The 26,155-nt window shown below is 42.9% G+C and overlaps 3 protein-coding genes across 4 annotated transcripts; 1 reads left to right on the top strand and 2 right to left on the bottom strand.

Annotated features, from left to right (window-relative positions):
* The first annotated feature begins 4,280 nt into the window (after positions 1-4,280).
* Positions 4,281-19,077, top strand: mrtfbb (myocardin related transcription factor Bb). Its single transcript, XM_071920651.2, has 14 exons — positions 4,281-4,467; positions 8,264-8,329; positions 10,250-10,305; positions 10,403-10,478; positions 10,719-10,880; positions 11,326-11,507; positions 12,163-12,303; positions 13,332-13,579; positions 13,982-14,144; positions 14,298-15,134; positions 15,894-16,031; positions 16,132-16,263; positions 16,362-16,422; positions 16,530-19,077. Exons 1-14 carry the CDS (start codon positions 4,383-4,385, stop codon positions 17,009-17,011), a joined length of 2,829 nt encoding a protein of 942 aa, XP_071776752.2. The 5' UTR covers positions 4,281-4,382; the 3' UTR covers positions 17,012-19,077.
* Positions 19,078-19,210: 133 nt separating this feature from the next.
* Positions 19,211-23,488, bottom strand: LOC139928209 (uncharacterized). Its single transcript, XM_071920661.2, has 6 exons — positions 23,412-23,488; positions 21,582-21,737; positions 21,080-21,205; positions 20,897-20,992; positions 19,864-20,011; positions 19,211-19,692 (listed from the first exon to the last, which is right to left on the bottom strand). The coding sequence occupies exons 1-6, from the start codon at positions 23,482-23,484 to the stop codon at positions 19,584-19,586; spliced, it is 708 nt and encodes a 235-aa protein (XP_071776762.1). The 5' UTR covers positions 23,485-23,488; the 3' UTR covers positions 19,211-19,583.
* A 156-nt stretch (positions 23,489-23,644) lies between these two features.
* On the bottom strand, positions 23,645-26,067 carry snrnp25 (small nuclear ribonucleoprotein 25). Of its 2 annotated transcripts, none has more exons than XM_071920705.2 (5): positions 25,700-26,067; positions 24,748-24,838; positions 24,508-24,613; positions 24,313-24,387; positions 23,645-24,219 (listed from the first exon to the last, which is right to left on the bottom strand). In XM_071920705.2, exons 1-5 carry the CDS (start codon positions 25,928-25,930, stop codon positions 24,162-24,164), a joined length of 561 nt encoding a protein of 186 aa, XP_071776806.2. In that variant the 5' UTR covers positions 25,931-26,067; the 3' UTR covers positions 23,645-24,161. The 2 variants fall into 2 exon arrangements, with proteins under 2 accessions (XP_071776806.2, XP_071776807.2); XM_071920706.2 differs by having other exon boundaries at positions 24,559-24,613.
* Between the last annotated feature and the right edge of the window lie 88 nt (positions 26,068-26,155).

The raw sequence follows: 26,155 nt of genomic DNA, 5'->3' as shown, positions 1-26,155 counted from the left end.
TCTGTCCATTTATGTGCCAAAATATTTGAAGTTTTAAGGTTGTTTTTCAAAACAACCTTAAAACTTCAAATATTTGTCTGACTCCTAGACAGTAGTAGTGTGTATAAAGATTGTTTAAAAGTGTAACCAAGTTGTAGTCAATTAGCAGATGTAGCCATAGTATCATACAGTGTTAGTGAATTGGTAAATGGAGGGCCTGATAAGTACATAAAACACAGAATCCTGACAATGCAGTTGGCAGTAATGATAACATTTTCAGTTCGGGAGGGAGGAAGGAAGCTTTTTACTATGCAGAGTACTTCTGATCAAAATTCAAACAGGAAACTTCAAGGAAAGTTCTGGGCACAGACGTACCAAATCACGCCAGGCACACGTCATGACTAATGACAGAAACTAGCATGGCAGTGGACAAGCCTCAAGTTCTGCTCTCAGAGGAATGACAAGACTATGATGTGCTACAGAAGGAGTTTTCAAACAAGACCTCATGCTGAGGAATCTATAATAAACAGCCATTTAGTGTCTCCACTTTGATTTCACACCAGGGAAGAAAATAACATAATTTCCATTTTTGTGGATTGTTTTGCTATCTCTGGCTTTTCAAATGGTAAAGCAATATTTTAAAAACATTTCACAAGAATGAAAGTATCCTACTGAAAGTAACCTACCTAGTTGCCTCATTATGAACAGAGATCACATTTGTTCTTATTACCGTATCTCAAACCACAAGCTTCCACATTCTACAAGGAAGTTGTCAGGCTATACATTAGTGTACTTGTTATTTATAAAACGCATCTTCCCCACAATCATTTTGTTTGGGGATACAAATTTTGGCACAAAATCCAGGTTAGTGATGAGTTTTACATTTCCAGCAGCAGCAACAGCAGTTTGGAATAAATAGAAGAACTCAGTAATTAGCATAAGCAGTGATAGCCACCATAGCTGAACAGATGAAGAAAAGAGCGCCACCTACAGAAACTCAAACTTAATAGAGAAACTCAAAGGATAAGGACATCACAGTACTGGGCACACGGTTTGACCGTCTTTGACCTCTGTGAAGTGCAGTGCAGAAACACCACAGTAATGACCGCTTATCACCAAAGATGTCGCCAAAATAAAAAAAACAAGAATCTTGCGGGTAGCCACTTTAAATTAACATGAACATTTTTGCTCTTTTTTGCAAGCCTTTGTTCTTGTACAGTTGATTCATATCCACAACAAGACCCTCATCACAGAACGATAGTTAGACAAACATAATGTATGAACCAGTATAAAATGACTAACACTGATTTCCGTCCTCCCAACAGAATCGCAGCTACTGCACGGCCAATCAGCAGTCGTGCTTCACTGGTGTCCCAAGGCGGCCTCGCTCCTCCTCCAGAGGAGTCATGGAGTCCAGGGTGAGTCTCAGTGTGATCGGCCTGACGGTCCTCAGCCCCTGCAGCGAGGCCGTCACCCAGGAGCTGGAGGAGCTGTCCCTGCAGCCCGGCTCGAGCCCGCCGCCCCTCAAGGAGCGCAAAGACGGTGAGCGGACCAAAACACAGAGAGTCTGGTTTACGCATACGGCGTCCATTTAAGAGCAAGGCTTCTCTGACACTGGGAAAACAAACTCTTTCCAGCAATTTGTTTGTGGAGAGAAGTGAGGAATTAGATAGGAATTGCCTTTGGAAGCCAGCACATAATCACAGCTTAAGTAGTTACTGAAATCAAACTTTGTTCTTGGGAAAGAGGACTTTCTTATCTATTCACAGAAAAAGCTGTTTTCCAGTAGCTTTGAGTACCATTTCAGTTTTTAGCCTTAATTTTACAGTTATTTATCATTAAGAATTATCAGGTCATTTGCTTTGACATGATAGCTCCAGCCAAAAGTGTTTGTTATCTCCATCATTTAGTATCTTGGGTCTCACAAAGCTACCCAGAGCCCCAGTCTGTCCCCTAGGCATGTCAATCTTAATAATGAGGTATGCTTGGGCACGTCTGGTGGGTATACTGGCATGTAGCAACACTGCCTGGCTCAATAACAGGCCCCAGATGGTGCGCTTCATGTCATCCACACATCACAGCAAGTGCGACGGGCAGATCAATACTTTGCTGAGTGGTTTGATGTTGCTGTAGTCGTTCACAACTCTGTTCTTTTATATTCTCATACTTCTGTGGTACGTTTGAGATCTGTGGCTCTCTTCAACAAACCTACATCATGAATCAAATGCTGCTTTAGTAAATGGGTGTTGAATCCATTGTGATTTCCTCTCAGATCATAAAGAAAACTCCAACAAAAGCAAAAACAATCTATTTCACTTCTAGGTCACTTATATGTGCCAGTGTGCCATAATGGCGTGAAACTGTGACTTTCCCAACTTTTTTCATTTGTACAATGAGTTTTAAAACTTGTGTCTGCATAACTTTAAATTCTCTTTATAATAACACAGCATGTGAACAAGGAAGTTAGAAATATTGTAGTATAGTCTTGTGGTTGAATCTAAACTATAAATCGGCCTGCAACTGCAACCTCGCATGTTTTCAATCTGTTCTCAAAAAGTGTTTGTAAAGTTTTTGTGTAATAAAGGTGAAAAACAGCAGGCCGGGAGGAAGCAGATGGATGTAATGATGTAATGAGTGTGATTATCATCAAACTAAAATGGCTCATGTTCCTTAACATCAGCCCCTGCAGTGAAGTTGTTGCAATACTTAAACAGTCCTGAACAGGTCAATAATGATAGGTCTATATATCGTCTATATGGGTATTTTCAAATATATTCTTGTGTGAATGGAAAACATCTCCAAGCTACTTGTGGTTCAAGACTGGAGCTCAAACTTTTTAGTTGTATTGACAATGACAGACAGCATTGTTCTGAACTGGATTGTGAATCTGCGTGCACACGGCAAACTCTTCTGCAAGAGGGAGAGAGAGTGAGATGTTTTTGAGTTTAGGACAAAAGAGGTGTAGGGCATTCACAGTATGTGTTGTTTTGTTTCCATGGATAAATGAATCATTACCAATTTACATACATGTAAATTGTGAACTCTAAAGATTGCTTTGTGTTCGTGGATGGGGTCACATGATGAAAGATGTTATCCCCATGCCTGATGACTCCCACTACTATTCCATATTTCATGGTCTTGTGACAGAGTTCTTGATATTGCCACAACAATACAATCCCAATGGTGAGCTGTCATGAAACATTGTGCCCGACTGTGCCAATGCCATTCGCTTCATCGATTCCATGTTTTTTCCTATCCCATGCTGTTTGCCGTGCATAGTTTTTGATCCCACGTCTGAACCCCATTAATCCAGACCACAGTGGCACTCTTCTCCCCGGCAGGCACTGTCATGCTCAGACGCTTCATAGGAACGGCTGCAGGACTAAAAGCATCCTGTACCTCTGCTGAGAGGAATAACACTTCTTCACCGTTATGGGATCGGACACCTGCTCTGTAAAGGAACTTGCTTTGGCATATTCTTCTCACCAGCATTCCTGGCACTCGCTACAATTAGTGTAACTTCCTTTGATCTCATTTCCTCTCAGTGCTTTTTAGTCAAGAATGGCATCTAGCCACTATTGTAACCGTCGACTGGGAGCGTTTCATATCCGCTGCTGCATCTGCTCATCTTTGTCCCATCTCTTTGAATTTTTTTTACCCGCCTTTCCATTTAATTGTCCTTGTCACCCTTTTGAATAAATATTTGTCACATACATGTTGGATTTGCTTGGAATAAAGACAACAGATAAGATCAACTTGACATTGGCTGCAATGTCAGTATAGTGTTATAGTGGAAAATAAAAAATGAAAATAATAATCATAACAAATGTCAAAAAGCCATAGCTAATCATCAAAAAAGTGATTAAAGATAAACATCCATGTCCCAAAGGGCCGAGTGTGTTTGTTCTTGTCATTGTTATTTAGTGCTACAACAATTTATGGAGAAAAAAAAAGTCACGTCCCTGTTTCTCATGGAGAGTTGCCCACTAAATATTACCAACAGCTTGTTTCTGTCAACGCTGTATTGTTGACCAAAAAATGATTTGGTCCCTTGCAGAGTAAAATGACTCAAATGACAAATATTGATCAACATTAATGCCAGAAGTTGAGGTTAGGAATGACAAAAGTTTCCTGGGCTATTGTGTTGCTGTCTGATCAGCGCTGTGTGGAGAGAGAGAGTCAGGCAGAGTGAACCAGCGAGGGTTAACACAGGCAGCGCTGTGTTCCCTCCTCCTGACGCTGACTGGGAGCTCACACACTTTCTCCACTGAGGCCAGCAGAGAGCCGGGGAGGAGGGACCGTGTGCAGCTCAGAGAGCCAGCTGTCGTCCGCTCAGCGCCGGGGCTTTTCTCTCCCAAACTCCTGCAACTAACCGCCCATTTCTCCACCGGCCTTCTCACTCCATGGGACTCCAGACCTGGCCGCCAAGCGAACCACCTCTGTCCTCTATGGCCTGCCTTGATGTGGAGACCCCCGCCATCTGCAGGGGTAAATTTAAATCAGGTGCTTTCTCTCTCTTTTTCCTCTCTAACTCGCGCTCATTTCATTGTTCTGTCTTTTTGTTTTTTGCTTCCTCTTGTTTTTTCTGAAAGTTATTTAGCAGCAGTGTACGTCAGCGTAAAGTTTTCCAATCTCTCTAATCTTAACTGATGCTGCTCGCACTGACAGGGGGTTGCAGTGACGCAGACACAGCTCCACCAGGAAATGACTGGGCAATAGTAAAGCTCATCACCGTGATTTGTGCCAAGCATCATTCTCATATGAGAGACTGTTGTTTTCTGATGGATACTAAACCAAACCTGAGGGAATGAGTCAGAAGTGGGAGAGAAGTAGAGATTTTAGAGATAATACTCTTTAGTTTATACTGTATAAGTATATGTTTGTATTGGTGTTCTGCTGATACATTATTATGGTTTGCTGTCACATCATGTAAGCATGAATTCACTCCTGCAATGCTCAGTATGTAGACACAAGGAGTAAGCTTCATGAAATGAAATGCAATATCCAGAAATGCTGTTGGTCAAGATTCTGATCATGATTTGCATGTTTTAATCCTTCTTGCTAACATTCATCAGCTACAGATCCCTTTCATTAGACAGGATCTTCACACACCTGTCTAGATAGTCTGGTGGACTCTTATTTTTTAAAGGATATTGAGTTATGTTTTAAAGATAATACCAGTGTTTCTGACATGTTTATCCCACAGTATGTCACTGTAAACTCACCAAAGTCACAACACTGATGAAAATCCTATGCTAGCCACTGAGTTTCTTGGGGTGTTTGAGGTGCATTTTTACACTTGCAGCCTTTAACAGTGATAAAGCACTAAATGACTAACCATATTTTTACTATTGTAAACATGCAGAACAACAGTCTCAAGTTTTAACTCCTATCATGGCAAAAATATATAATATAGACAGCAAAGTGTTGCTTTTAATAAATGTAGCAAAATATAATAAATTCCCTCAGGTCAGTCATATCATGCTAGAGTTTGCATAAATGACAATTTCAGTGTCAATTCATTATTGCTTATGACCTGAATGTAAATCTCACAAACCTGACCAAGACCAGTTTGCTAGCATAGAGTAACTGCATGTTGGAGGACACACACTCATGGGGAAAAAACAAATATGCTTTCTCATCCCTTTGAATACAGCTTTATTTTAGGCTTTTTTTGCTGCTTTGAAAACACATTAAAAATAAACCTACAAACTATAAAATGAACCACTCCATTTGGGTGTTTTACTAATACTCTTGTTGATAGACAGGTATAGATGATCCAATTCAGTGTTTTTACCCAGACATTCATCATGAAGTTAATAAGAGTAAAGTTAATATCCTCTATTCACTTTACATGGAACAGCTGACAGCAAGGTTTGGCTTCCCATGCATTACTCAGACATTATCTAACTGAATTTGTTAATGTAATGCTTTAGCCCTGCCAATAAAAGTCTAGGTTTATTAAAATGACTACATCATAAACTGAGGAATGATATTGTTTCATTTTAAAACATGGACAAAATTGTTTGATGCTTGCTGGTTTGCTGTTTGATCCATTTCAAGGGAGCCTGTCTTTTTGCCAACCAACTCTATGAATAGCAATAAAATGACTGATTAGCTAATGAGTTTATAGACCTTTTAAACAATGAAGGGCTCATTTGACAGTTTTGGCAATTTATTGACTATAAGAAGTGTATTATCTAAATTTCATGGAGATGTTTTCCCTCACATCAGCATAAGTTGTGAAGGCCCCAGAGAAAAGGCATTTACAGTAGCTTCTGTAAATACTCACAATTTATATTTTTCATAAACCAATATATATTCACCATTTTAATGGGGTTTGCACAATCTCCACATGTAGTTGCCTGAATCTCCTTGCTGCAATGGGACTGTTTTTAGAGTCTTTGGTATTTACAACAGCAAAGTCAACATAACCCAGTGTCAGTCTGTTTCTAAACCAACTTCGGTTCTGTCTGGGCACAGGGCATCTGTAGCCATACCAAAACCATGTTTTATTTGTACAGAGTGTCTAAAAAAAAAAAAACGGACAAAAAAGGGTCTGACGGGAGACCTCCAGAGATGATTTGTTGAGGAGAACATGGGTCTGGGATTAGAGATTACATCAGGAGACGGGGATTTCAGTAAAGCCTGCGCTCTGTGTTTCTCAAGTACCTCTGTTTATGCTCTGCTGGTGAGCAGGCGAGCGGAGCCAGCTTGCATCACAGGGAGGTTAGCCAGGGTTCACGCTCAAACACCAGCATTGACATCACTCCGACACGAGTGAGGAGGACCCCAGGCGTGAGGTGTACTGCCCTACTGATGCTCGGATTAAACTCGGCATTCCCCTGTGGTGCTGGAAGGCCTGTTTTGATGCAGGAGTATTGATATGCAGTATTGCATCTCATAAATTTCCCTGCCTGTGGCGTTCTGTCCGAGTCACAGCGGGTATGAATATTGAAACAAACCGATGGCAATTTTTTTTACAATCTCCTACTATGATCTGTCTTAGGCCGACCCTAACCCCTTGGCCTGGACATATAATAGGAAACAAAGCAGGCGGGGCAGGCACACTGTGTTCTCTGCCCCGGAGTTGAGGCTCTGCTGATACGTTGGAGGCTGTGAGAGTGGACTCGGCCTCCCACCCCCCCGCCTGCCTCGGCCCTTGTCACTCTGCGTTCCCTTGCCCACCAGTGGAAGTTCATGAAAGTCCCCTCTGCTCTGCATATGACTGTAGACCCCCCTCCCTTCCCCTCCCTCCCCACTAACTACCCCCAAATTTCATGGTTCCCAGGCCTTGTTCTCACAGCTGCCCAGTTTATTTTTGCTGGAGTGAGTCACAGAGGCCTGTTCAGACGCAGTGCCTTTCCCAGGAGAGTTGAGCAGGTCTGTGTGTATGTATGTGTGTGTTTGCGTGTGTGTGTGTGTGTGTGCGTGTGCGTGTCTAGCTGTTCCCTGGAGCCAATGAGTAGATCTCGCTAAGCAGGCTTCGCTAAGAACGCAGCGCAGCGGTGACGATAAGAGCCTCACGTTCCTCACACTCGCTGCCTCATTTGTCACCATCACCCATCACCCTTCCTCTTGAAACTGTGTTGTTTTTTTTTCCTCTGTGTTATTCTACTGAAATAACATGTCCACGCTCACTTGTTTATAAATGTTTAAACTGGGGATGTTACTACAGTTTATAATGATGGAAAAATAACAGTGCGGACCATCCGAGCGCTGTATGTGCGGCCTGTGCACAAGACTCAACAACTTCTGCACCGTGGCATTTGTGTCTTTTGATGTTCCGTAAACGTAACCGATCACTGCTTATCCATCCAAAGTAAGATTAAGTATTTTAGCTGCACTAAGAGACACACAGCTCTCTCAGCTCTCGGATGGCGTCATGGCAAGTCTTGTTCATTATTGTGACTACAGTCTTCACGTTGGTGCCTGTGTTGGACACAATTTTATCTGTGTGTATTCTGCACTGTAGTTACTGTGTTTGACTTCACTGTGCATTTGCATCCCACATGGAGATACTGGTTGTAAAATACGTGGCACTCTCACCAACCTGAGTTAAAGCCGCGCAGGAAGTGAATAGGATGTCTGCGGCGGTGAGCGGGACTTCCTCTCGGGGCCTTCGGGGCAGCACGTCGACGGAGACATAATAAGTACTCTGTATCATACGAACTCGGGCAGGTTTCACGGTTTTAAAGCCAGAGGGTTGTCGGTTGACTCAGCAGAGTTTGGCTCCGGATGATAATAGTTCAACTCTGACCTCTCCGTCTCTGCACTCCCACAGTCCTGCAGCTCCGCTTGCAGCAGAGGCGAACCCGGGAGCAGCTTGTGGAGCAGGGCATCATGCCGCGTGAGTATGAGCATCACACAACAAGGTTAACTCACACCTGGCACCTATGGAGATAAGGACTGTAATTAGTGTGTCTTGATTCCACAGCGTGTTCCTTTATAATAACTACCTTCCAGTCTTCATAATAACCTTGCAGTGCTTTCTCATTGGGCTTGTTGCTCTCAACAGAACAGTGTGAGAGTTGGAATTCATCCTCTGCTAACATCTTAATCAAGCCGCTCTCCACCACAACCTCTTCACAATGTTTGGAGAGGAAACGGCCACATTTACATGCACACAAAAACTGTGATTGTAATGCGATTAAGACACCAATGCGTGTAAGGCAGGACCCATGTAAACACCATATTCCGATTATGTTGGTGTGATTGTGCTCTTAGTCGGTCTAGGTGTAATTGTAGTAACGTACTCCAATTATACTTGCATTCGAGAACAGTCAGCACATGTATTTCTTAAATTGTGATCAAGTTGCACATGTGTAATTGGTGACGGAGCTCACATTGTTCTGTCAAGGCCACCAAGTTCAGAAAGATAATACTCACAATAATAAAACATGTAAACTGGATTATTAGAAGTGTCACTTTCTAGAATCATGTAAGCGGTTTCATTGCACTATTGTCTTACTCAGACTAATGGTAATAATCATATTATTGTGCTCATGTAAACATAGCCAGTGATAAAAAATGTCTCAAGGGTTTAACACGCAGATAGCAGACTCATTCCCAACCTTTCCTGGGTCAGCCTAGTGGTTTTTATGAAGAGCACATCTAATAAAAGAGATAAGCCGAATCAGCGACAGACTCATGCTGATAGCTGGAAAGGTAAACTCGCTGCCCCGCGGCCTCTTGGGAGTCCTGCTCCAGCCGGACTGTAAGCTCCTCTCTGGCTCCACACAGCCACATGAGTCAGCGACTGAGCCTGCATCGGAGGTCAGTCACCTCCTCTGTGGGCCGGCCAAGCATGTCGTGCACAGAAACCTCCCTGGCCGTTTTCCACTGAAGCACTCTGCCTCTCCCACACTTACGGGCTTACGGTAGGTATGCGGCAGGTTTGGGTGACGGGCAGGAATGTTTTGCTTTGCTCCGCTGACACACTCCTCAGAGATGCCCCCCGGCCAGTGTGCGCTCAGAGCAAACAGTGCTTGTCATAGCAGAGGTTGACTACTCAGTGAACCAGACCTGGCCAAAGGCAGGATGAGTTTATTCTGCACGATCAAAGACTAATTCTCTGCGTGGGTCTCACTGCTTGAATCAGTGAAGCTGACACTTCCTGTTTGACTCCCATGAGCTGCTGTTTATTACTGTCACGCTCATAAAAAACTACAAAGATCCCAACACGAGATATAGTCGCTTAGTAGCAGCTTCAGTATGCCTAAGCAAGTGTCTTTATCAGCGGATTACCACCTCAGAGCCACTTAGACTGTTGTTCAATACAATACAGTGTGTTGTGAGTTATGTTGTTCAAAGCTGTATTACCCTCCACCGCTGGATGTCCTTCATTTTGAAACTATCAAGTATCCCTTGGACAGACCTCCCAGTCAAACAAACACCATGATTAACTATTGCAAATTTAGCAGTGTTCACTTTCTGTAGGTATATAGTTTCCCTGTTCTTTTTAGGCAATAACTTTGGTAACTGTTACCTGCTTCCCAAATAAGTCCATTGTAATCAAAGTACACTGTAGAAATATGTAGTTGTATCTTTGTTGTTTTGTTGGTCACTGTTATCAATAAGTGACTTTTTGATTAACGGGACCCTTTCACAAATCATAAAGGCGAAGCCAACCAAAGGGAAATGGCCTTTGGATGCTATAACATAGAGGTGTAATGAGGGAAATATCATAAGTATAAGTAATAATCATATATTGTAAGTTGTATGTTTGACTCATAGGACTTATGGATGCTGTTGATCCTTCTTCCCACAGCTCTGAAAACCCCTGCTGCCTTTCATGAGCAGATGCGCAGCCTGGAGAGAGCCAGGGTAAGACAGCAGCAAACATCACCAACACTGCAGTCGACCAGGCTTTCCTTCAAGTAAATCTACATAATGCACCTATAACCTTCCAATTTGTCAACAGACTGGGAACTTCTTGAAGCACAAAATCTGCAGCAGACCTGAACGCTCTGAGCTGGTCCGTATGCACATCCTACAAGGTAATTATCTCACTGTGTGTTCTTGGTAATGGCGTCTAGATAAGGGAAATGAATAAGCAGCATATTCATCCAGCCATACTCATTGCCTGTTGTATTTGTTTGAGAAAGAGATGAGTGGATAGCTGTGTTTGAGGTTTGTGAGGTCTGACTGAGCCTCCAGTGACTCACCCTGACCGAGCTGCTTTGAGGCTGACTGTTGCTGGCTGGATCACAGCTGATGATCCCCTGTGTGTTCATCAGAGACGCAGGCTGAACCCTCCCTGCAAGCCACCCAGATGAAGCTGAAGAGGGCCAGGCTGGCTGACGACCTCAACGAGAAGATCGCCCAGCGGCCCGGTCCCCTGGAGCTGGTGGTGAAGAACATCCTGCCTGTGGACACTGGTGTCAAGGAGGCCATCGCTGGTAGATAGTCATTACCACCACTATTACATCCTTGAACCAGACCTGGGCCAAATAAAGTTTGGAAATACTTTTTATGGTTTGTTTTAGCCCACTTTGGGGCCAGATGGATGGAGTTTGCCACATTGACAATGACCAGTCCAGTGAGAGTTAAGTTAAGAAAGAGAATATTGACAAATCAATTCAGTATACTTCTTCTGTGATTGACACCATCTTAATGAGCCTGATGAGGTAAACACTACCCATCTGGTACTCAATTCAGGTTAAAACAAACCCCAATCAGTTGCAGATCACTGCCAAAAATGGCTGTTAAAAATAAAATATCCACACAGCATTCACTCTATTGCTGATTAGTCAACCGTGCTCAAAATTAGAAAATTGGTTTTCTACTCATCCTTTAAATGAATAAGCAGCTTTACTTGCTCGTTTTTTGATACTGGCCCCACAGATGGCAAGGTGAACTACCCTAAGACGCTGGATGTGTACAACTTTGATGAGGACAGCAGCGATGCCCTGTCACCCGAACAGCCCGCCAGCCAGGAGTCCCACAGCTCCAGCGCCGCCTCCCCGAGGGAGTCTGGCGGGACGGAGGCCACTTCCACTTCCCCTCACATGAACTCCACCATGCAGGTGTGATGAGATGCACTGCTACATCTTCCAACCAACACACTTTAAAATGTCAACTGTCAGTGTCAACAAACACCATGTATACACTGCAACAACATATCCATCTGTCATGTCATTTAATCTAGTACTGAGTCTTAAAATTTGAAGTGAAACAAATGTGCCAATGGAGTGAGATAAGTTTTTTCCAATGCAAGTCAACTTGTTTCAAGGATGGAGGGCTATTTTCTTGATACTAGTGGGGTTATCAGCCTTATTCTGCCTTGTTTCAATATAACAACTCTTGTGTCTTCTGAAACAAGTAAAACTACATTGGAAACAAGTAGAATTATCTCACTCCATCAGTAGAATCTTTCTAGACTGAATATGAGACTAAATAACTCATATAGACATTTTTTGTAGTGTTGCTTCCTTGTTCTTTCTTCATATACACACAGTTTACTAGCAAGTATATTCATCAAGACTGATAGGAACACTTCTTGCTCACTCTATTTTTCCGGAGTATTTAGGCATCAATCTGTCTCTGGTTGTCTGACTGTAGTATTCTTCCCGTTGATGTGCCTTTCTTGTCCTGCGTGGGATGATGATTAACAGGCCTAGCTGCTCTCCTGTTCTTACTGAATGGGCTCATGTGGTTTCTATCTGTCTCTGCTTATCTTAGCACTCCCCACCTAACTCCCAGTCCACATCAGATTTAGTCAACCTCGTCTCCACCAATGAGCAGCAGAGCAGCCGACTGACAGCCACACCTCAGCCAATCGCCACTGTTGCCCTCACTACACCAGGCCCTATTCTTGTGAAGGTGAGCTTCAAAAATGGGTTTTGCACGTAACACTATCCAAAATAGTTTCAAGTTTGTTTAAGAGATAGGTTGTTTGTATGCTGCTTACATAAACCGCGACATTACAAAGTGTTCCTAAATTAGTAGTAATGATTTTTTAAAGGGTGAGTTCATTTAAGCAGTTTATTTTGTCCCAGTTAAGTCACAGTTCTCTGATCTCTGAGCTGTTTCTCTGCACATTCATACCCAGCAAACATGAAAGTCACCTCTGGTACTTGACTCTCTCTCTCTGATCTATTGGTTGTGGTTTTTATCGCTGCTTCCTTTGGAAATGTAATGAGAGATACGATGTCAGGAGAGGATACTGGATCTGTGTTTTGTCATACTGAAAGTCCCATCAGTTTAGGGGTGAAGTGAAAGTCAGCATTCAGCCGAGTCAAATGCAGTTCAAAGAACAACAGGGTCTAAAGTAGTTTCACAAATCCAGGGGCTTAAAACTGCCAGCCGCAGTTAGTCTTCAATTAGGGTCAAATGACAGGCTTGCCTTCCACATTCAGGCTGTGTAAAATGTAAGCCAAAAATCAAGAGACGGGAGTGAAGCAATAACTTGTGCATTTATCATAATCCTGTTACCCTCAGAGCATAAGATGAACTCTCTCCCTTCCTTGGAACAAGGTAGGGGAAAGAGTGAAACAAATTTGAGGGTATGTACTTTCTTAAACCAACTTGAATTGATGTTTTCATAGCTAGAACAGGTCTGCCTCTCATATGCCAAGCCATTTTCATGTGTATCCTGTAATTCCAGGTGGTAAAACAATAAGGGCCACATCACATCCATTTCCACTCCCCATTTCCTCATCCTGTCGCTCTCATCGGGTGTCAGAACAATGTTCCACCTATGCGGTTATGAAATAGCAAAATGTCTCACAGTGCTGGTACTGGCCATGTTGCCTGATAACCACTGGATTGAGATCAGTCAGAGTGATCGCATATCGTCCAGATGGTCCTCTGAAGTTTTACCTGCCCCTCCCTTATGTTGCGCTCCACAGCAAAGCCAGCCCAAGACTCCCGGTGATAAAAGCCGCAGCAAAAAGAGCAAAGAGGCCAAGCCGCGGGTGAAAAAGCTGAAGTACCATCAGTATATCCCCCCGGACCAGAAGCAGGAGCCCAGCGAGGTGCCCATGGACTCCGCCTACGCCCGCCTCCTGCAGCAGCAGCAGCAGTTCCTGCAACTTCAAATTCTAAGCCAGCAACAGCAGATTTACAACTACCAGGCCATCCTGCCTGCCCCACTGAAGTACGACCACATTCACTAACTCCACTAACCACTCCTTTTACACAGATATGGTTCGGCTGGCCCACTAACTCTACCCTTATTTTTACAGGCCGATAGCTTTGTGCCGAGTTTATTACATAAGCTACTGTAACCTCCCTGAAGTGCAACCGTTGCTCCCTTGCAGTGTGAAGTTCTTATTCAAATATTTTATTTTCAACAACCCCAATGAAATGATCGCATCTGGGTTGAAATGAGGTCATCTGTCATAGCTGTTTCACCACAGCGCTGTTTGCCTCAGATAAATTGTATTTCCTGCAGACATCATCCTACACAGAAGCTGTTGATTGTGAAAAATGGGTACGAGATATTCAAGATTCCCTCTCTCATCTGCACTCCCTCATTCTTCTGGTCTTATTACAACAGAGCAGGAACGGAGGGACAGACCAGCTGTTCCAGTGTGGCTCTGAGTGGGAACGCTCTGTCTCCACATGCGGTGGCGCTAACCAGTGCTGTCCCTGTGCGGCCCAACCAGACTCTGACCAACCGCAAGCCGGATCATTTACCTGCCAATCTGGATGAGATGAAGGTGACACCTTGCCCTGCAGTCTGCAAACAGTTTGGCTATTTATGCATATCATCATGCATGCTGCACAACAGAACAGAATGAGCTCAATTTTGTGAGAAAATATGGGGTTGAATTGAGGTATTTTATAACAGCGCATTATCCCTTCCTCTACAGGTTGCTGAGCTGAAAATGGAGCTGAAACTAAGAAGTCTGCCTGTGTCCGGCACCAAGACAGATCTGATAGAGAGGCTTAAGTTGTATCAGGGGAGCTCTAACATCCAGCCTGCCACTGCCATGGAGCTGACAGCCAACACAGGGGCCCCACTGTCCGAAAGCATGAAGTTAACCCCCCCTGTGTCCCCTATAGCCTCCAAGGTGTCCAGTCTGGGCATAGAGGAGAGCGGTATGGCAGACAGTCCCCCTAAGCTCCCAGGCGCTCTGTCTCCAGCTCCACAGGAGGAAAGCCCCGTGGAGAGCAGGTCCTCCGAGAAGGACAAGCGTCTGCATGAGAAGCAGCGTCAGATCGAGGAGCTGATGAGGAAGCTGGAGCAGGAGCAGAGGCTGGTGGAGGAGCTGAAGATGCAGCTGGAGGTGGAGAAGAGGAGTCAGCAGGGGGATTCTCCATCCCAGCTCAGCCCTCCCGCTCCCGTCCAGGTCAAAGAGGAGAACAGGGCCCCCTCAAACTGCTCAGCCTCCTGCAGCTCTCCTGGTCTGCCAGCGGTGGTCAAACAGGAGGAAGCTGCAGATCAGAGCCACTTGGCTCCTCCTCATCACTTCATCACTCTCAAGCAGCCTCAAACCCTGCAGTCTGGAGCTCAGATCCTCCTGCCTGTGTCACTCCCTGCCTCAGCAGTCACTATCCGGCTCCCCAACAATGGTGTCAAATTACATACTACTGTTAAGAGTGCAGCCCCAGGCCTCATCCAGACCCCTGGACTGCTGCCGCAGAAAATAGAGGCCTCAGCAGCATTGAAACAGCGATGCACCCCTCAGTCTCAGCCCCTGACACAGGTAAGAAAGAACACAAAGTTTGCAGGTTTTTTTTACAGTAGCTGCCTTTTTGCCTTGGTTTGTCTCTTTGTTGTCAATATGAGCTTTAATTTTCTGGATTCTTCACCAATGCAAATATGAATTAGTAGCCACCTGTGTGTGTGATCCCGCATTCTATTAGTGCTTTTTGAGTCATTCAGCTTACCTCACTTTCCATTGCACATCATACATCTGGTGCAATGTGTTGTGATGGCTCGGGCCCAATCACATATCTCGTGGCATTCGGTGTGTTTTTTTTAGTGCGGAGCTTCCTCTGACATCTTTGACACACTACCTTGGTTGATGTGTCTTCTTTGTTGCCAAGGTAATAACAGGCCTCTGCTGGGTGATGAATTCCTCCCCTAATCACATCAAAAGAGGGCCTGTGGAAGCTTGGGTTACTGGAGCAGGTGCTGAGTGAGGGCCAAGCAGGCAGCGGTGCCCCAACTGCCCCCTGTCTGCACTCGGCTCTAAGCCCGACAGCCAGCCAGCCAGAATTAGCAACAGCAACCGCAGCTCAACACTAACTGAGGAGTGCGCTCATCAGCTACGATGCTCTGCTACAGCATAAACCTTTCTTGTCCCCCCCCGGGAGAGAGCATGTTTATGTTTGTTGCTCCCACAGAGAGTGTGTGTTGCAGTGCACCACTTATCCCATGCCTTTAGGAGAGAGTGTTCAACAGCACCGGCCAGCGTTAAGCATTAGATAACGTATGCTGACTGTTCTCAATTCCTCCACAGACCGGCCCACTGAGCTCCTCCCCAAGTTCAGGTTTCCAGTTCAGAGCAGATCAGAGTCAAGCCATGGAAGACACACCGCAGCGTTTGCTTAACACCTTCCCAGGGGGCGGCTGCCCTGCAAGAGCCTCCACAAACAAGGTAGATGATCCATATGTGCAGCATCTATGTAACTGAGGTTTTGTGTCAGATATAAAGCGTTTGTATTTGGTGTTAGAGCGTGTTGTCTTCTGTCAACCAGTCTCCCTGTCCCAGCCAACCGGCCTTGATCTTGCAACAGCCAAAATTCACAAACCACGTGTCCAAGTGTAAGGACCCGCCCCGCTATGAGGACGCCGTCAAACAGACCCGCAGCATGCAAACTGCTGTTCAGGTGAAAAATACAATGCAAATAAAAGACATTGTGTGCTGTATCCTTTAAATAGCCACTGTCTTTACTCAGACTTTTACTGGTCTTTTGTTTTCCTGCAGGTTCCCACCGCAACTAGCCAGCATATGGACGACCTGTTTGATGTGCTGATCGAGAGCGGCGGTGAGAAATACGCATGACCCTTTGTTAGCACTGTTCATTTGGGACACAAATGATGGAATAACGAACCATCAGCTGCTCACACCTCATGTTCTGTGCTTGTTTTTCAGAGATCGCCCCCTTCATCAGACAGGACCCGCCCTGCCTGGACAAGCTCCTCCCAGTGACCGCCAGTGTAACCACCCTGCCCATCAACACTGTGTTGTCCCGCCCCCCGCCCCAGATCCAAGTGGCCCAGCTGCCCGCTCCCGCCCTCAACCCTCCGTCCAGCCTGGTTGCCCTGGCCACCGACACCCAGCTGGAAACCCTGCTGGACGGCGCGCTGGTGTCCGACACGGAGCCACGGACGCTCAGGCTGATGGAGGAGCTGCACTGCCAGCTGCACCCCCACTCGCCTATGGACACCATGGAGTTGGACTTCAATGACAACACGGCGCCCTCTGCTTTCCACCTGCAGAACACCAACTTGGACAATATGGATTGGCTGGACCTTACCATGCCGGTGGCTGCAGAGGGGGTCACGTCCTCGCCAGGGGGGGTCTTCTCTTCTGACTTCCTGGACTCCCATGAACTGCAGTTGAACTGGGACTGAGCAACTTCAGCGTGATCCCTTATTCCTACCTGGCCATTTCAGATAAACATGCTTTTTATGCAAGGGAGCTTAGGGCTCTTATTTTCCATGTAGAGCGGTTGGGGTTTATTGTGCAGCTCTGTACTGCTTTTTGGCCAGAGCTTGTGTAAATCAGCTTGGTATGGCTCTCATCAAGCGGCGTCAGTATACAGGTAGCTACATTCCTCCCTTTGAGGTATTTAAACCATTAAGCCCTCTGATTCTATGGGGAGGAGGACATAAAGTGGGTCTGGTACTGGCAGTTTGAGCTGTCCGTTAGCTCACTGTGGAAGCAGCTTGAAAAGAGTCTGGGTAGACTCAGCGAGGGCCATTCAAACCCAAGTTATACCACTGTTTTACTCAGTTCTCATCTTTCTGTTTCCTCTTTGTCTCCCGATCTAAATGAATGTACAGTGTTGTCATGACGATGGTAAGAGAGAAAGAGGGGGGAAATGTCCTGACCTACGCAGAGTACAACAGAGTTAAAGAACCAGTGGATCAATACATCGCTGAGTGCTGTAAGGTAATTCCCTCCACTCCATCCAGGCATGGGTATCGCTGTCTTGTTCCAAAAAGATTCTGTACAGTTTTGTGTTTTCGTCACACGCAAGAAGGAACACTGACATATCGGAAGCCTTAAGTCTAAGAGGCAAGAGAACGGATCATGTGTCCCGTAAAGCTGTGAGTTGTCTGGCATGACAGCTGAGTGCTTCCTCTGCGTGTGTGAATTTTGAAGCTCAAAGTCAGAAATTTAAATTCATTTGAGGTGCAATCAGGGTGATATTAGACTTCTGGACTTGAGGCCACTGAGTTTGTTTACCGTAGCGTCCGTGGGCCACAGCGGACGGCCCAGCGGCCAGTAGCACTGGCCTGAACTGGCCCAGCCAACGCCTTTCTGCTTATAACAAAAGCCTTTCTGAACATTGTCTGTTTCCTGTCTAACCCCTATTGTCTGCTTGGATAGGGTTCCTCCCAATGTACAGATCAGCTGAATTTTGTGTGTTTGTGTTTTGAAATCACATGAGTACACGACTCCACTATGCATTTCCACTGTGCATCTCTACACTGTGTATGACATATTGCTTTTTTTGTTTTTTTGTTGTTGTTCTGAGAGAGAGAAACGGCCAGAACAGTGGAACAACAGAGACACCACATGCCAAAACATAACAGTATCTAATCAGAATGGCCCACTGCTCTCTGTTTGGAAAGCTCATATCTAGTGTTATCACGTCATTTCATACTGAAATAATTTCAGTGTATGGAGTCAGATGGTGTCGTAGTGACATCTACTGGACAAATACTAAGAGTTGACTTGAGCTAGAACCAGAAGTGTTTATAAAAGGGCTGACTGAACGTTTCCATTTTTTCTGATTTGTGCCAAAGATGACCTGAAGAAGGCATAGTTGACAAAAAGACATACAACATGTGATACAGAAAATGATGCACCAAGACAGCAGGATAAAGCCTGGGAAGAAAAGACTGCAGGGCGAATGTGCTCTGGAGATAAAGGCCAATGTATTGACAATGTGTTGTTTTGTTGAAATATTATCGATTGGCAGTCTGCCTCTGATTATCTGGAGCCTCGCTGACATTCTCCTTTGAATAAAGAAAAAGGGAATTGTTGATAAAAGCACTTACATGGAGATGCAGTTTCTACTGTAATTGGATAATATATGGATTATATACATACTGCACCTCCTCCCCCCTGGTAGTGATGTGTTGGTAATGATGTATTTCTGTCAGAGCATTAGTGCCTCATTTGACAATCCAAATTCTGCCACGCTTTGAAAGGGATTGTGTGCTGGAATCAGAAATATTTTTCTTTTACTATACTAGTATAAACCCCCTTTGAAATGTCTTGATGCATAGTTAGTATGCCATTTGTTTTGCACATTGTGTATATATTTTCTATATTTTACCTTTTTATACAAATGTAGCATATCTGAGTTCTTTTGTAAATACCAAGACTGTTTGGGGTTTGCAGTATGTGTATCCCCATAACGTCATGAAGCCTTTAGTGCCTGTCAATAAAAATGACTTTTAATTGATCATTTTGTAATTTTGTTGAATACACAGACAAACTACCACAGTCACAAGCCTGGAGTTGGTCATGCAGTTCTTACAGTGAATTGATCAGATCAAATAAGTACTACAGGATATATTTACAATGACATTGATCAGAAAAAAGGTTTTCAGTGAATGATTACTTCTCATATACATATACATATAAGTGCACCCTGGAAAGCAGATATAATACAGGTTTACATACAGGCAGACTAAGCTACACGACATGTCTCCTTTTGCATGTGCTCCATTAAAACCAAAGCAATAGCACAGAAAGAGTTTAGTCGACAACAGCACACATCGTTCCTCAACCGCCCGACCAGCCTTCAGTGCATCCCGCACAGTGTGAGAATATAGGAGTGAATGTCAACAGGCCAAATCCACAATGGAGCCATATGCTGCAATACTACTTCAGCATCAGGCCAAGGAAGGATACCATCTCACTCTGAGCTTTTACTGGCAGTTCAAGCTCCCGCCAGCCACTTCTCTCTTAGAGCCTTTTAATTGTGTGGATTGAAGTCCGACACCTGGGACACGCGTGTGTGATGTCTTTGAAGTTATCCATGCAGAAAGGAATGAGGCAGCAGCCAGCCACGCAGCTGCAAAGCAAACAAGATACAGAATGTAAGTAAAACACAAAACTGAAAGCAGACATCAGTAACAGTGACATTTGCATTTGCTATCCAAATTCAGATCCAACAAGCCTTGATTATATTTTCTCATGCAAATAATTCTATTATATAAGGAGGGAGGATGGGAGGGTTTCATACCCCAATAAAGCTGTCATGAAACACACCAGCCAGGTCACACTGCTGACGGAGGAAACGATCTCTGTGGTGATGAACTGCCGGCACTCTGGGCACTGGGTCTTGGACGGCCATGCCGGAAGACTTTCTTTGTCCAGAATCACTGTAGGGGCTGTGAGGGGAGGACGAGGCGGAGTCCCGTGTTGGTCAGCATTAGTGGCATACCTTCCATTTTCCTTATTCATTTCTTATTCTTCTAAACCGAAATTCTAATTCTTTCTAAACAGAAATTTAAAAACATCTTAACTGCTTCATCATTCTGTTCCTCAACAATACAGAAGAAAAATACAGAATTTTTAATTTTATAATGTTATTTAAAGTAATGAAATTCAATAAAGGCCACATCTAAGACACAGCAAGTATAATAGCTACTAAAAAAAATCCCGGTGGTGTCAGAAACATAAATTATGTGTTTTCTGTAAGTGTTTAAGGGATACGTTAATATTTTTTGGTCTGTTATTTTCCTTCAGCAGGAACTTATGATGAATATGATGTTTCTACATTTGTCTCTAAAAATGAAGATAGTTAGAATAGTTAGCATTTCTTGTTGAAACCAATGGGTTTGGGATGGAAAATGGAAAAAACTCCAATCCTGGATGAGAAAGGTCAGTAGTTAAAGGTCAATACACTGGCTACACAGGAAAGTGTTGAGACAGAGTGATAATTTGGTCAATGGCATCTTCCCCATTGTAAAGATAGATAGTAACTTCCATTTCTTTGGAGTGAAAGGTCAAATTCTCTATATGTGCCCAAGACTCAGCTATAAGAAAGACCGAGATTTTCAGTGGGTACAGAATATTAACGCTTACAGAAAACTAGATTTCTTAAAAAATTGTTTTCATTTGTCAATTTCCAATATAACTGCAAGGTGTGCAAGTAACACCAAGCAGCACTGTAATGTGTTGAAGACGGTGATGGCAACCATATCAACTTCAACAGCTGAAATGAGCAGATTTGTAGCTCAGTAAATGAATGAACTCATATGACAGTGACTCACCTGGGTCAGAGGGCGGAGCCTCGACGAAGAAAACTGAAGGCTCAGAAACAGGAGTTTTGGCAGGTACGGCCTTCTGACTGGAGATGGTGATGCTTACTAGAGGAGAAAAGAAGAGAGAAGCGTGGTCAGAATGAGGCTGAAGCACCACAGACTCTTCATTTCCAGCAGGGAATTTGGGCGCACCTTTCTTATGGCTTTGGGCGTTGACGATCTTCTCCTGGCATCTCTGGAGCACCGCCTTCTCGTCAGACAGCTGGTTCAGTTTGTCATCGATGCTGTTGATCTCATGCTGGTCTGAGGCTCTTTCCACTGGAGAGGGACATTAGGGCTCAAAAACTCAAACACTGTGCAAGGACTTTTTGGTCTTAAACAGGCTTCTTCTGCAACATTGTCTTTAACACATGAAGTGTTTCCAGCCATGGTTTAAATAGATTGTTACTTTAATGTTCATTGCTCAACATTCAAAAAATAAGGATGATTGTGTTGTCTAAAATACCTGTTGCATTGTAGGAAAATGTCATCATATAGCTGCTAATGTCATAAATATTTCATGATGGGTAATACTTCCATGCCAGCATTGCTCATGACAGACTAGGTGTCTTTTTCTTTCCTTTTTTCCAAATAGCAAATACTGTATCCGTTTTTTGTACTGAAACTGCTCACATGCTCAAAGTTCAGACCTTACCTGAGCCTCCACATACAGCATGGCTCTTGAACTCCTGAAGTATGCTCAACATTTTTTTCCGTTCCTGCAGTTGGTGCTTTCTGAGGGAGATATTGTTCATCTCTGTCGAGATCCTCTCCAGCTCGCTGACCTCAGAGTAACTTGTCATGGTGGATGCTGGAAAGAGCAAGGGTTTGGAAAAGTATTGATAATATGTAGCAAGACCACGTGAGTTTTAAATATTGGTTTGAACCTGTGTGATGTTGATGCTTCTTTGGTCTGTAAAAGGTGGTGAAAATATGACTGATAAAGTTGTGAAAAGCTTATTTATCATGTGCAAGTTTCCTTTCATTTATCTAGATCCAAGATTTTTTTGTGCTAATTAACTGAAACAGATTCACCAGGTCATGTTGTTGGAATACAAAATGTCACTACCAAAGCTTTTTTTTTTTTTTTCTATCTATAAGCAGCGATACTCACAGCTTCAGCAGGTGTGGTGAATATTGTGGAATAGAGTGATGAAGACAGCAAAAGGAGATGTACAGGATGTTGCTGTAATACTAATTTGCATGACCACATTGTTCTACGTGGTAATTTCCCCTCAAAATAAAGAAGAAGTTTTTTGAATATTCATACCAGGAGAGAGTAATATAATTTATGAGACTTTAAAAATATTTTTTAGCATTACCATAAAGACTAACCACATTTACAGGTTTACAGATACTGAATGGCCATTGTTAGTTTGTTTTTTAACCAAAATCTTGAGAGGTTCATACTGTGTCATGGTGGTATTCTTCTTAGTTTAGGTATTACACAATTGTTTATAGGCTATTTTCCTAATTTTTTTACATATCGATACCAAACTTGACACCCATGGTGAGCTGAAAAGAGTTGGAGGATGTAACTAAGTCAGCTATCATTTGATTGGTCCCTTAGACCTTTTTCAAACATTGTAAAGACTACATATACTCTCGCAAATATAATGCATTTGGTGTAACTTGGTCAAATTGTTGATTTGGGTTAATTTTGTCAAATTCCCAAATCTTAGAAAATCCTCACACATGCACTTACAGGTACTGCACATGTTTGTTTTGTTCCATGTGGAATAAGAATCAGCAGCAGTTTCAGGACTCAAACAGGATGGCAGACCAAAAGGATTTAATAAGACTACTGATGGTGTTACATGTAATCTTATTTTTGTCATTTTCTCTGACCTAGGTATCTATTACCTCTAGTTTCTCTGTAAATGAGCAAGTTATGGCCGAATAATAGAGTTGCTGTAGATCTCCAAATCATCGGATATTCAAGATTAAAGAAAAATATCCAATTCAGATCAAGTTGGTAAATGATATTATAGGTTCAGTGTCAGAAGAAACCAAAGCAAGAGCAGCCAAAAATGCAACACTGAACACAACAGTGAAAAGTGCTCACTCACTCTTCACTGTACATTAAATCCTAGATTAAATCCATACTTTAAAATTCCTGCATGGTGCTTCAAGTTGTCTCGTCTGACACATGCCTTGCATATTAAAAGTTCAGTCAAAAACCGCTTATTTTCCAAACAAATATAATGAGAACATGAGAGATTTGGAAAAACCTCAATCTACCTATCAATTTACCTGAATTTCCCCAAGAAGATTAATAAAGTGATATCTTATCTTAATCCATCTATTTCTATTTCATCAAAAAATGTTGAGACACAAAAAGTACCAAATGAAAAACTAATATAATACAAATCTAAAGTTGAATGCTGATAACCATGAACTGAAGTCACAAACTATCTAATTTCATAAGGATCCTTTCAAACTGTAATTTTTTTTTAAATTACCACTATGAGAAAATGTGTTTTACCTCGCTTCTTCAGCTGCTCCCAGCTCCAGCCGTTATCCTGTACAGGAATACTCAGACCAGAAAACAATGACATTTTGTTTTCCATCCTACCAGGAACAAAAAATATTCAAATCTTCATTTTACATTTACACCGGCCTTACCTGGAAAATGTTTCCGAGTGCTGCTGTTGCCATGCAAGCTCAAGCGAAACACACCCACACAAAATCAAGTAAGTTTTATTAAAATTTACAGACAACTATACAAATCACTGTATACTGTAAGTAAAAAAGGAGCTTAAAATCCAGTATTCCACTTTATTTTATTTACATGTAGCCTCTCTGAGAAATGAATGAGCATGCTTAAATCTCCTCTATCATTGGCTTTTTGTTGGTCAGAGGAGACTTATGAATACCTTTATATTTTTCTATTATTAAATTCAGGATACTCAAGTATTACATTTTTGAGTTGGTGCATCTGCATTATGAGAAACCCAAAAGTATATACCTGGGATTTATCAATATTAACAGACATACTGAAGAATGTAAACATCTTATCTCTGTTTTTTGGTTGACTTTCAGTTTGCAAACTCAGTTTCCTTAGTAATATTTGGAGTTTATCATGTATACAGACATATTATAAAGTCGGGATATGAAGGTGTGAGTATGAACCCCATACAACACCTTAATAAAGACAAGTGCTATTACCATGAAAACTTTGTGTGTGTCACTGTGGGTCTGAGAGACAGGGAGCAAAGATGTTTTCTGTGCCGTTTCACTTTTTCCTGAGTCTCTTCATGAATGTCACTTCATCTCTGTTCCTGATCCCATAGCTGAAGATGGAAAGGAATAAAAAAAGAGATTTGTGATTTTCAGAGTCAAACTATGCCAATGCAGTAAATAGCAGCAATGTTTTATACTCTTACTCTTTCAGTCTCATTTTGTCGTCATCAAGCTTTTCCCCTTGGAATACTAAATGATAGGTTCTCCACACATATCTCCTGTAAAATAAAAAATAAAGGCAGCAATCAATAATGTAAATAATGCTCTTTTTGGTCTTTTGTTAATCCTCTTACATTTTGTGTGTGTGTGTGTGTATGTGTGTGTGTGTGTGTGTTTACCAGCTAACATATTTCACCCCGCCTTCACGCTGCTGTTTCAGCTCCATGAACCTGCAGATGGCCTTCTTCAGGTCAAGCACAGTAGCGTTCTGCACCACCACTATGGCTTAGGGAGGAAGATTTTACAGTATATTTTTAACATGCTCAAATACACAAGAGACTGTGTCACAGTTTGTCATTCAGCCACTGTGTTGTCCTGAATGGCACAACATGAGACAGCAAAACAACCCGAACACTTACGCATGACTTCGCCGTCCGCCTTTAACACCCTCACGGTCATCGCCTGGCCGTACTCCAAGGCAATCTGAGAGTTCACCTCCTCCAGAGTCACCTGGACAGAGATTTACTATTCAGTTATGATGAAGTTTTTGCATTGTTGATAGCAGGAATATTTGGAGGTCTTCAGCTATCTGGGGTACCATTTGTCAAAGAACATTTTTCTCTTCACACTCAGTGATGCAGTGGTAAATAAAAAGGTGGGTAAACTACGACCTCCAGTCAGTGACCACCATAGTGAAAATAGCAACTAATATTAACAAAAAGTAATTATATTTTCAGAAAAGCATTCACTTATGCTTTATCTTCACATAATTTACATCAGTTTGATATGACTTGCTATGATGAATACCAGAGGTGGGGACTCAAGTCACATGTTTTGGACTCAAGTCACAATTTGAATTGCTTGAGACTCGATGAATGAAGAGAATACCTGAGACTTGACTAGGGTTTTGGTGACTTGGGACTTGACTTTGACTTGTACTTTGATGACTTGTTTCTAAAGTCTTGACAAAAGATCATGAGATTTGTTCCACCAGACGTCTCAATTTAAATTCTGTTTTCTGAATTTGTATGGTGAATTTGTATGATTGAATTTACTGAAGTTGAAACTGATTATACAAATTAAACTCATGATGCTCTTACCAAGCTTTTATAATGATATTGCATTGAAAAGTCCAAGATATTTATTTTTATTTTTATATTAAATCGATACTGGACTCTTGATTTGTTCTGACTTGACTTTGTGTTCTACATTTAGACTTGAGACTTGTGCCTCACGACTTGAGACTGACTTGGGACCTCTGACGTATACTATGAAATAGGGCAATCCCTAATTCTGCAAATACAAAAGCTGTGTAAAATGAGTTTACCACTACATCCCTCTATTTAAGAATAAGTCACAAAATAAACCAGCCTGAATAGGAAGGTCGCAGAGTAAAGGGTCCTGCACAAGGCGAGCAAGTCCCTCCTCGAAAATGTCCAGTATCTCCGAGTGGGGCAGAGCCTCTTCATCCTCCTCCTCCTCCTCCTCCTCTACATCTGGTGCTGCAGCCTCCATCAGGTTCGTCTTTTCCAGCTCTTCACTGATATTCTCCTCCTTTACAGGCTGAGTTTCACCCAGAGGCTGCTGAGTCTGCTCCTCCATCCTGCAGCACTACAACTTATTAAACAAGAAATAATCTTTTTTTCAGTCCGGTAATTCGGTTAAACTAACGGTAGTTGGCAAAAGCTACTGGACAGAAAGACGACTACAACGGGGTTTTAATACGCGACTCAAATTACAAACCACAGTGCATCAACAAACCGTGGATGTATTAAACTCACAAACATTGTAATGATTGAGTACCATAGAAATTACATACCGGAGGGA

The sequence above is a fragment of the Centroberyx gerrardi genome, chromosome 7, assembly GCF_048128805.1.
Source record: "Centroberyx gerrardi isolate f3 chromosome 7, fCenGer3.hap1.cur.20231027, whole genome shotgun sequence".
NCBI classification, from domain to species: Eukaryota; Metazoa; Chordata; class Actinopteri; order Beryciformes; family Berycidae; genus Centroberyx; species Centroberyx gerrardi.
The sequence above is the reverse complement of the archived record's forward strand: the minus strand, read 5'-3'. Positions and strand labels throughout refer to the sequence as shown.